The sequence below is a fragment of the Perna viridis genome, chromosome 9 (genome assembly GCF_037379345.1).
Source record: "Perna viridis isolate PV_CMFRI_1.1 ecotype Kerala chromosome 9, ASM3737934v1, whole genome shotgun sequence".
Taxonomy (NCBI): domain Eukaryota; kingdom Metazoa; phylum Mollusca; class Bivalvia; order Mytilida; family Mytilidae; genus Perna; species Perna viridis.
In genome coordinates this window covers 5,445,684-5,457,791 of record NC_142453.1, presented here as the reverse complement: position 1 = coordinate 5,457,791, position 12,108 = coordinate 5,445,684, and the positions used below count along the sequence as shown (strand labels likewise).

The 12,108-nt window shown below is 32.1% G+C and overlaps 2 protein-coding genes across 4 annotated transcripts in view; both read right to left on the bottom strand.

Annotated features, from left to right (window-relative positions):
• The window catches only part of LOC148606438 (nucleoside diphosphate-linked moiety X motif 6-like), a 75,627-nt gene extending 63,926 nt beyond the window's left edge, over nt 1-11,701 (bottom strand). Inside the window, exon 1 of the mRNA XM_088544130.1 lies at nt 11,574-11,701. The gene's annotated coding sequence lies outside the window, so the exon portion shown is untranslated. The remainder of the gene's footprint in view (nt 1-11,573) is intronic.
• LOC148606437 (protein GUCD1-like) lies at nt 801-11,713 on the bottom strand. Of its 3 annotated transcripts, none has more exons than XM_088544136.1 (9): nt 11,574-11,713; nt 10,167-10,278; nt 9,501-9,566; nt 9,012-9,111; nt 7,641-7,732; nt 5,079-5,181; nt 3,931-3,988; nt 3,103-3,177; nt 801-2,556 (listed from the first exon to the last, which is right to left on the bottom strand). In XM_088544136.1, exons 2-9 carry the CDS (start codon nt 10,268-10,270, stop codon nt 2,465-2,467), a joined length of 690 nt encoding a protein of 229 aa, XP_088400262.1. In that variant the 5' UTR covers nt 10,271-10,278; nt 11,574-11,713; the 3' UTR covers nt 801-2,464. The 3 variants fall into 3 exon arrangements, with proteins under 3 accessions (XP_088400262.1, XP_088400260.1, XP_088400261.1); XM_088544134.1 differs by having other exon boundaries at nt 11,676-11,704; XM_088544135.1 differs by lacking the exon at nt 11,574-11,713 and adding an exon at nt 11,421-11,545.
• Between the last annotated feature and the right edge of the window lie 395 nt (nt 11,714-12,108).

The window sequence follows — 12,108 nt, the reverse complement described above, 5'->3', positions numbered from 1 at the left end:
GCAGTGATGTCCTCTACAGCTCCACCATCAGTTGTAATGATGCTTCAGAGATACGTGAAGGATCTTGTATTCATCACTCTTTTACCATCTTATTGTATCTTATGTGGATGTTTCATATTCAGTGACATGACTTCAGTTTTGTTGAAATTGATCTTCAGTCAGATGTTGCTGTCATTGTGCTGTAGTTTTGATGAATTGTCCTGTATAGTGCTTCAAGAAAAGGTTATCTGCATAGTCAAGATTATCCAGAATCAGATCCAGAAGGGTTGATGACATTACACAAAAAGAGGGATGACATCACAACCTTGTTTAACTCCAGATTTCACAAGAAATCTTGTATCTGATGTTTTGCCTACTATGCATTTGAACTCAAGAGTAGAAACTTTCAATTAACTCAACTGTCTTGGATGGTATTTCAAAATGCCTTCAGATCTTCCACAAACTTTTCTTTGTGTAGTATCAACAGTTTTAGTTTACCACTCTTTTTATGACTTCCTATAGAAATTGGCAATCTGCTTGTTCTTTTATATATGAAGGAGTGGACAAGAGGTACTTCATCCCCACTTCCCTCCCCTAGACAACCGCCTTGTACCCTCCTGACCCCTTTCATTTTACCCCATTTATTGTTCCCGACCATAATCCCCACTTCCGATTTTTTTTTCACTCCAAGTTCCCCACCCCTTCAATCACCATTCCCCATCCCCTTCACCACCGTTCCCCATCCTTTCAACTAACGATCCAATCCCCTGTATCCCCATTCCCCCAGTCCACCCTCTTATATAGAAAAATGACAAAGAAAATTTTCACATAATAACTTTTTAGTTTTATTTTAAAAAGTTGTTATCACAGAGATAAATCAAGTATTTATATTTCACTATTTTAACCAGACATGCAATTCATTAATTGTTGTAACTGAATGAATTTTGAATAAAAATTCACAAATGGTTGAGCACATTTTGATGGCAGTTGATTCTAATATATAAGAATACATTATAAAATTTCATGATTGATACATTTTCGATGTGCTTTAAACTGACTGTGAATTTTATGGATGTACAAACCAATATATGGAATAATTCAGATGACTGATCATTGCATGTATTAGTAGACAGAAAAGCAGGTTTAACACATTTAATTATTTCTATAAAATGAGTGTTGCACATGAGAGACGGTTCTTTGCATAAAATACAAACAGGACTGCCAAGTCCAGAAAAAGTCAATTGTATGAGATTTGCCCAAAATGTAAATGATCAAAGAGATAAATATTATAGAAAAATTTGTGAGTTTTACAGAAGAGATCCAGAGAGGTTGGCAAGTCCTTTTTATTGAAAAAATTGTCATTTAACAAAAAATGGCAAATAATGTCCTAGTACCCCCTCCTTTTCTGAGAAACCTGGGCTGGCACCCCTCCTTTTCAAATGTTTGGATCTGGCCCTGAATAGTATTTACACTTGACAGATTGGTAATAATTAGTTAAAAAGAAATGAAATATTGATCAAAGACAAACATGATATAGTAACAATTAAGAACAAAAAAAGAAAAGAACAAAATTTTGAAAACAAAATCTGCATATAGAGTTCAAACACCAAACATTTTTTTGTCTAGTACTATTTCTAAAAATTCAAAACTTGAGGTAACTAATATTAAGTAATATCTTCAAATACAAAAAAATATGTCATGTAGTTTTGCCATTTAACACCCATGATATAGGGCTGAAAAAAAAGAATAGTGCTGCATTCCAACACTGTGGATACAAAAGTTCTACTAATGCATTAAATATTAAGCTTATACAAAACTGAGTGTATGTGTGAGACCTTGTACTAAGCTTACTGAATGCACAACTGCTTTAAAGCACATTTAATAACCATTACGTCTTTATTTTAATTCAAAAGTCTCATATCTTTGAACCAAAAAATTTGAAACCAATTAAAAACAAAAGGGAGCTTGCTTTTACGATGACATTATTACATAAAATTATGGCAATACATCAAAACATTTTTGAGTTATTATATAAATTGTAAACAGACAGCTGTACACCATCATACATTTGTCAAAAGAAAGGCATATAAAAATGTACAAAATGAGCCCTTCAAAAATGAGATAAATCTAAAAAAAAAAGAGAGAACTATTTCCTCGCCTTCTAAAGGAGGTAGACTTAGGGTAAGGGACATAACTCATGAAGGCAGCGATATGTTTGTATGATATTCAATTTCACCAAAGCGTATCAAGCTTTCATTTGACACAGAATGAAATCAATCCAAGTTACTTCGATGCTTACATGACATTGATGTAAAATGTTGAATACCAATGTTCCAATGATTTGTAAGGGTTGTGTCCGTTACCTTAGGTCTACCTCCTTAAAATCTTAAATTTATCTTACAAAACACATTTTATCACAGTCTAATTAAGTACTTCTATAGAAGCCCTGTATTTGAAACAAAAATAAAAGAAATTATGAGTATAATCATGTTCCACAGTATACAAATAATGTATCCTCATCAGTCCCATAACTCTTCCTTGCCATTTCAAACTGTTCCTCCCCACTACAACATAAATCTGCAAATACACAAATAACTAAATCATTACTGTATATTCAGATATTGATGCAATCATTCATTATTCCCATTTTATGAATTTTTAAGAATACATAAAAAGTTCTTTAAATTTGTCATGTGCAAATTCCTAAAATTTGAATATATCTATCGATTTGACTTTTCAATAGAAAAAAACACTGCAAACGTTTGGGTAAGTTTACTAACAGTTTCTATAACAAGTTCACAATTTTTTCTTTCAATAATGACATAGGACCCAGCTTTCCTGAGCGGAATCTTTATTGAGCTAGCTCACAGAAGCTACAGCCTACAGGTAGGCATGTCACCCCACTTGGACACATTATTCTGACCCAGATCATTACTATATCCCCTTCAATACCTCATGCTTGGCTGAAAAGCAGTGACTATCAATGTTAAAGACTTAGGTTTGACTAGGCGGGAGATTGAACTCTTGACCCCCACACTTGAGGTGAGCATGCTACCTGTAGACAAGGTGTTTACCATTTCAGTTTTATTTTAGGTGTAATAAAATAACATCAACACAACTTACCTATGTCATATGAAGGATTTTTGTAAAAAATTCTTCCTTTCTTCTTATCATATCCACTTACAATGATATAATGTCCTGCCAAAATTCACAAATTTTAAGCCATAACAGATCCTATATGCAGAAATACAGGTGTAAGGTTCTGCACTTAAAAGTAAAATATATGCTATACATGTACAAGTTAGCTAGGGTTGAAATGATTCCACTTTGCCACAATTTGATACATATCACAATTCTTGGCTGACAATTCAATTTGAATCCTGATTTTTACAGACGGGTCTTGTTTGTGTTATTTCAGTTACATTTCAATGAATTATGTAAAAATAACGCTTAAGTCTGTAGATAATGGCTAGCCTTCATCATTTACAGTTTACTCCGGCTTTTTACTTCTGGTTTTGCTAAATATATAATCCGATCAGAATCATTATAACAGATCCGGCATTGATATCTGGATCATAACTTGAGATTGTGATGTACCGGTGGATGGTTACCCCAATAATGTTTACACCATCGTTGAATTATTTTTCTAAATCTGGATATATTTAAATCATTTTTCAAAATCAGAAAAATTGAAATCCCTATTGTCACCTTTTGAAATTATTGTCTATATAAATCATGCTATAAATACAATTTTCAGAAAATTTTGTTGGTGGAAAAAAAATGAAGAGAAACTGATTCCTTCACCAGACCCTGTATATCATTTGATTATGGAATTTCTCAAACATCAATACTCAAATTAAAGGTTTAGTACAAATTTTCCTGTGCTCTTTTCCTTCATAAAATTGAATATTAAAGAGATGACCTGACTGTTAATATTTAGATCACACACACCTTGATAGTTATTGCAGCATTTTGAACATCTTTTTAAGCAGTTGATGCAAGAAATTCCCTGAAAAATAGAATAAATGTTTTAAATTTTTGTTTGCATTTGATGACTACAATATCTAATAATTCTGTATTTTTACAATTTATAACAATTTTCAGCCTTCAGAAACTTTGTCATGAACAATTAAGGCACCAAACATTTTATAAGGGAGGGTAAGGGGGCTGGGATCTTTTTTGGAAAAAAAATATGTTCTAAATTTTGGAGAAAAAAACATATTCTTTTACTCATCCATTGAAAAAAATGTTTCTATATTTTCACCATTACTTAACAAGGCACATTTTCAAACAAAAATATTGATTCTAGTTGCAGCTGAAATATATATAATAGAAATTGTGTGCTTGCCAGAGAAATTTCTTATCTGACATCAAATCCCAGGCTCCCTTCATGATAAAAATAGTTAGTTTCTTAGAACATTTTTTTCATACTGTACTGAAGTAGGTTTTACTGGATCATTCTTTACTGAACCATTATAACCTGAAAACATTTGTAGACATTCGTTTTGAAATTTAGATCAAAGTGATTTTTAAATGATAGATTTAATGCTTTGATAGTTAAAGAAAGGTAATAACAAATGGACTGATTAATTCTAGGCAAAATGAATTGTAAAAACAAGGGTCCTTATAACAAATGGCAATACCGAGGTATAAACCTGAGACTGGAAACCACCACAAAGGTCCTGAATTAGCACAGGCATTCCTACTGGAAATGGTTGGTTAAAACCACATTTTATAGTGCTTACCCTCCTGTTTCCATTATGGTTAACTATTTCTGGTATATTACATAAGGGGTAGAATAAAATTGTCAAAGATCAAAATTGGTAAAATCAGTAGTCAAAACAATACAGAAGATACAAAAAATAAATAAGTGCAAAAAAAAAAGAATCTTAATAGAATTAAAATACAAGTTACACCAAGAAGATACAACCAAAAAAATTAGTCACATCATTATTTTTTACTTTTTAACATGTTCTTTACAAAGTCAGATTACATTCAGATCTTAAAATTTTCAAAGTCGTGCCTTATTCTGTTAATCAATTTTGTTTAAGCCAAACTATAATTGTTCAATTTACTGTTACATAAAAAATAATACTAACACATTTATCACACCATATACACTGTAAGTAAGACCAGTCCACCAAAGCTATCACAAGATTATTCTGTTGTATATGGTCCCTGATTTCATTCAAAGGCACCGATCTAAAAAGAAAATATAGTTATTTTTTTTATTGTACTTATACATACATGTTAAGGTAAAACAGCCCTAAGCACATAATACTGTAATCATTTTTATTTTCCCAGTTGCTAATTTTTATGGATTCTGTCAACTGAACATGGGTTTTGTTTTTCACAGATTAAAAAAAATTTCAATTTTCATGAGTTTCATTTTTCCTGCATTGTGCCAAAAATGATTAAAATCCTTCTTTAAGTTCTTTTGAATTATCATATGAAGTGAGAACAGATGGACAGAGACACACAGGAAGTGGTATTTCTAAATACAACAATCATTGGAAAGGCATATAAAAATGTATCCATGATTATATACAGTGCCAATTATATCAGTTTATATCAGTTGCTATTTCTGTTCAGACAAAAATGTTGAAGCAATTAAAAAATTAAAGAGCAGTAAAAGATTAGAACTTTTTCACTGTTATTTTTTAGTGTGTCTACAAGTGTTTAAATTAGAGGTACTGTAAATGTATTAATTTTCACGGTTGCAAATTTGCATGGATTCTGTCCAGTAAAAATATTCACGGGTATCAATTTTTGCAGTTTCAAAAACAAAAGGCTCCCAGGAGTCTAAATCGCTCAACTGGTTAAATTTTTGCCTTTCAAGGGCAATAACTCTAACAAGGAGTTTTCCGACAACTTTGACTCCACGAAGACTTTGGTAGGACTTATAATAAAGATCATTTCATCAATTGAAAGTTTCATTCTATCTATTAACATTTTCAAGATATTGCCTGAAAACTGTTAAAATTTTAATTTTTGGCCTTTCAAGAGCAATAACTCTTACATGGAGTTGTCTGACAACTTTGATTCCTGGAGACTTTTGTAGGCCTTATAATAAGAATCATTTCAGCAATTGAAAGTTCATTCTATCTATCAAAGTTTTCAAGATATTGGCTGAAAACTGTAAAAAAAAACAAAAAAAAACGAGGCTTCCAGGAGCCTGCATCGCTCACCTGGTTAAATTTTGTCTTTCAATAGCAATAAATTTAACAAGTTGACTTACAATTTTGACTCAAGAAGACTTTGGTAGGACTTGTCATAAGGATCATTACATGGCCTAACAAATCAAAATGAAAATCTGACCACAGATAGATCTCATCATGCTGAACACTTTTACCCCATGTCAGAATTTGGTTAAACCTAATTGTTTTGGAGATATATGCGATAAACTGCAGTCTGACCCCTATGTTCTATTTTTAGTAATGGTGTCCTTGTTTTTTTGACAGATTGAAAACATAACTTTTGTGCAAGATACCCTAGGGAACATATCTGTAAAGTTTCATATAATTCTGCTCAGTAGTTTCAGAGAAGATTTTTGAAAAATTGTTAACAGACAACGAAGACGACGGACGCCAAGTGATGGCAATAGCTCACATGGCCTTTGGCCAGGTGAGCAAAAATAGTCATTTTTCACCTCTCAAGGGCAATAACTCTTACACAGAGTTGTCTGACAACTTTGATCCCTGGAGACTTTTGTAGGCCTTATAATAAGGATGATTTCAGCAATTGAAAGACAACAGCTTGGAGATATATGCAAAAATCTGCAGTCTGACCCCTATGTTCTAGTTTTAGTAATGGCGGCCATGTTTTTTAACTGATAAAAAATCAAAATGGTCATTTTGTTTAGGATACCCTAAAAAAACAAAAATGCAAACTTTTATTGAATTCTGTAAAGTAGTTTCTGAGGAGAAGATTTTTGAAAGTAATAACATCAAAAACATCAAAAAACATTGAAAAAGGGCAATAACTCATACATGGCTAATTGGATTAAAACAAAAATTTGGCTGCAGATAGATCTCATCAAGCTGAACACTTTTACCCCATCAGAATTTAACTAAACCTAACAATTTTGGAGATATATGCCAAAAGATACTGTCTGACCCCTATATTCTATTTTTAGTAACAGCAGCCTTGTTTTACAACATATCAAAAGTCCCTGCATCAGAGCTATGCAGGATACCCCAAGGAACATTCATACTAAGTTTGGTGCCAATTAATCAAGTGGTGTCAGAGGAGAAGAGTTTTGAAAAATTGTTAACGACAACGACGGATGCCAAATGATGGCAATAGCTCCCATAGCCTTCGGCCAGGTGAGCTAACAATGATTAATGTGATATAGTATTTAAAGGCAATTTCGCTGGTGCAATTTTTCCTGATCTTCTGTCCACTGCAAAAATTGGTACATTTACAGAAGTCAGAGGACTGGGCCCCTCAATTATAGACTCAGGATCTTCGAAATTTTATTTACATAGGTCACTGACACTTTTTGAGGACTTTTGGTTTTACTTAACTGGACCATTAATATGAAAATTGGACAAGTGCAGGACTTTTCACTTTTGAAATGAAATTTAAACCCCTGTACTAATGATAATATGCTTTTAATTCATATCATAAAATACGATCCTTATAGAAACAAATCTTGTTACCTTTTCTCTACAACTATACCATGTGACTCAGCCTCCTGGAAAAGTTTATTCACTCTGTCTTCATCTGTTGTAAAGTTCTGCTTGTAAAATGCCTACAAATATCTGTTATATAAAATACTGACTTCTACTATGCTAATAACTCGCATATCTTCTGCAAATATTTTACCCAAAACCATACAGCTTTATCTTATGACTATTTATTTCAACAACATGTATCCAATTACAAAGTTCCTGTTATTGCTTGTATTCAATATTGATACTATATTTCTCCTAAAACTTACAGTTTGTGATAGTTTTTAATAACCCACTATACTGTCATTAGAAGAAAATATGTAGGGTGTCTAAATATTCCTGTTACAGATCTTACTATGAAAGCAACAAAAACAAAAACTAGCAACAGAATTTCATGATTTACATGTTTACATAAGCCTAAATGCTTGTGCACTGCAATTCAGTTAAGTGTCAGTCCCTGTAAGAATCAGGCAGTATGTGAAACATGGCATGAAAAAATGTATTACTTTTTTACTTTACTCTTCTTTACAGGTTTTTTATTTAGGTACCTCTTCCTTTCTGACCTATCACTGTGTTTGTTTCAATAGTATTTTCTTCCAGTTCACAGAAATCTGGACTGAATTCAATAAAATAAGGAGCTTCAGGTAACAATTTCTTTTACTTGATTCAAAATTATAATACTATGTACCTATAATTAATGATAAAAAGTACTTAAATTAAAGAATGATCTTAACTATTTAAGTAGTAGTCTTTGTAAGAATCATGCAAATTCTGTAATATGTGACACACCCCCAAAATGCTACATATTTATTTTTGTTATAAAGTTGTTTTATAAATCTGCATGATGAAATGTATAATTATTCATTCCAATCTGCTCTTAGGAAATAATCCACATTGAAAATCCTACAGTTTCTATTGTATTTTAGTGTCATTTACAGAGTTATCTCCATTTATTTTGAATTTTACAGTACATTCTATATAATTTTTTATCTCCTAAGAACAAAGGGTTATATGAAAAGCCACATGTACATTTCTGTTTACTGTAATATTTTAAACAAAATATCGAAAATAAAAATATGTAGGCTTTCCAACCATAAATCACATTTTGCATGATTCTTAGCTGGAGTGCTACTTAAAATTCCTTTGCCAGTACATGTTGTATCTATAATAATCTGATACATGTATGTACAAAGATGACATTCATCTACAGAAACATAATGAATGAACATCTTAACTTTACATGAGTGATAATCTACAACAATTTACAGATGACCCATAACTTTGACGGTTTTCATCTACCGAGGCCTAATGAATGAACATCTTAAATTTATTCATAAGTGATAACCTATAACAACTTACAGATGATCCATAACTCTGATTAACACCTAATGTTGTAGTAGTTAGTTTAGTTCTAATCCTATACTTTTGTAAGAGATGTGATAAGTCTATGGTCCATACACTAAAAAAAACACATTAAAACAAAATACATGTATTACAAAATATTATATGACATGGAATTATGTTAAATTTGGAAAAGCAGTAAAAAAGCAATTCCTACTACTGGGAGTAGCCATACAATTATGGCTAAAGGTTTAGATAAGTTACATAAAGACAAGAAAATGTACTAACCACTTTAGCAAAAACCACTTAAAGATCCCTATTAGGGATGGCAGCTTCTTAAATAAGATTTTAACCTACAAGTATACTTTAAATTAAAATTTAATTAAAGATTCAAATAGCTGCTTGATTAAAGAGTATACAACTGGTAAGAAAGCAACAGACAGTGAAAAGGTAAGACTTGATAGTTCTATTCCAACCCTGCACCTTCTGAGAGATAATTCAATGTACCTTTCACCACATCTGAGTTCTTTGTGGTATTCACCATACACTTTACTACTGTCATGACCAAGATATCTGAAAATAAAAAAAATGAAAATTGTTATTTTATGAATGCATGTTTTGGAGTTTTTTTAGTTCTACAGTCCCATCTAAGACATACTCAGTTAGCAGAGGAAAAAAATGATTTTACATATTTTTTTAAAAGGAAAATACAATGTAACCCTAGAGTGAATAAGCATTATAAAAAATTAAAACTTATAAACTTATTACTGGTATGATATTGACTATGGAAAATGCTATTAAATCAACATTACATGTAACAATTATTTTAAATTGTGAAATGTTTCTGAGTTACATGAAAACCATACATAAAATGAATAACTTACCTGACTACCATACAAGTGCTGTACTCACCCACCTGAAGACCATACAAGTGCTGTACTCACCTACCTGAAGACCATACAAGTGCTGTACTCACCTACCTGAAGACCATACAAGTGCTGTACTCACCTACCTGAAGACCATACAAGTGCTGTACTCACCTACCTGAAGACCATACAAGCACCGAACTAGCATACCTGACAACCCATACAAACACTTTACTAACTTACCCGACAACAATAAAAGCACAGATCTCACATACCTGAAAACCATACATGCTATATACTAATTTACCTGACAATCATACAAGCACATGCTAACCCACAATCCCAGGAATATCTCTGTACAAAAGTTGGTACACAGATCTCTTTCCTATCACAGTCATCAGCTAAATACATTTCTCTTCCTGTAAAACAAAATAATTAACTCAAGCAATCACTGTAATTAAAGATGTCCCTGATAAATACAGTGATTGAAAAAGGCACAGGCCATGGGTTATATGCCCACTGAAGCTGGAAATGCTCCATTAAACTTAAAGGATTTTATTTAAAATGTTAACAAATGGCCCATTGTTACATCTTGAATAATTGTAATAAATGCTGAAAATGACCTATTTGAAAAAAATCATTTCCCAACCACTATAAATATGTTTTAAAAAGATTTTGTTGCCTATAATTTAAGCCAGTTCAATATCATTATTGTGCATGTATGTTTAAACTGTTCTATTCTTGTGTCAGGATTGTTTCTTCTTGTCTGATATTTGTTATAAGTTCACCATTAAAAAAACCCAAAACTCCTGTACTACCCATGTTTACTGTTACAATAATAATAAATGTACAAGGATATACATACTTGGATCTTAAAAGAACATACATTGTACATTTGTTCATGTGCATTCAACAATGCAAGAAGTAATTCTGTAAATTATCAAGTAGTTTGTATATAGATTTATATAACAGATAAGGTCAAAGAAGGTATAACCCCAAGTTTAGTCCAATCAGTTGTATTTCTTTGTTATTTTATTTCCAGGTAAATTCTATCAAATCACAGGTTGAGGTTGGCCTATGCCAGAGGAGGGTAAAAGGCAAAAGTCAAGTGAAAGTAAATTCTATCGACAGATCAAAAATTTTCAAAGCTACTGACAGGGAAAACAAACCAGATCAACCAGAAGACAGACCAAGATGGGACTGATTGACAATTGGTTAGAATAACAAATTGACAGACTGAAAATTGGATGTACATGTATCACCTAGCACCTGTCAGTATTATACATGTACAATGTGTCTCGGCCTTGATAAGAGATTTGTTTACATATCAAATTTATGAATGACATATTGTTCTTACCCAAAACATGAAAAATCAATATCAGAATATACTGTATAATTACTATAAATGAATATAGCAGATAACCAGCGTTGGAGAAGTAGTTACACATACTTTTGACTTTATACGAGGAAATTTCTTTTGTATAAAGTAATTTTCATGTACAAAAAGATTCATAATGAAATTGAAATTTCTATTCTACGTCAGTGCTTATCAAAAGTATACCTATCATTTTCCAAATTGGACATCTCAGCTGTTTTCGGTTTTCGGAGATTGATTTTGACGGGGAAAGAAATATAAACTATACTCGGCGTCACATAAATAACATACTGTTAAAATTTGAATAAAAATATTTTCTACGACTTTATTGACACCAACCGTCGTTTAAATTGTCTTAAATGACTTGCTCATTCGTTTAGCCAAACAGCTTCTCAAAAACAAGTCGCTTATTAGCTTAAATCATGCGTAACAAATCCTTACGGGAAAATCCCATACTAATATCCGCCATGTTGGTTTTTACGGGACGATTTGTTTACAAACGAAGTGCGTAAGTTCCCGTCGAACTCCGGTGACAATCGTCTGCTTGATCAACTTCTCGGTATTATACGTTGTTCGCGTAAAATAAATCCGAGATATCCGAAAAAACGCCGAATTGCATTCTGGGTTCTTCGGTTTTTGGACAAACCATTTAAACGTAAACAACATCTCCTAGCAACCCGATCACTGTAAACATGGCCGACTTTTTACAATGTAAATATTGCCACCTAGAATTAAAATCTGACCGGAATTTAACGATTCAATGTTTAGGGAGAAGCCGTTTGGCTAAACGAATGAGCAAGTCATTTAAGACAATTTAAACGACGGTAGGTGTCAATAAAGTCGTAGAAAATATTTTTATTCAAATTTTAACAGT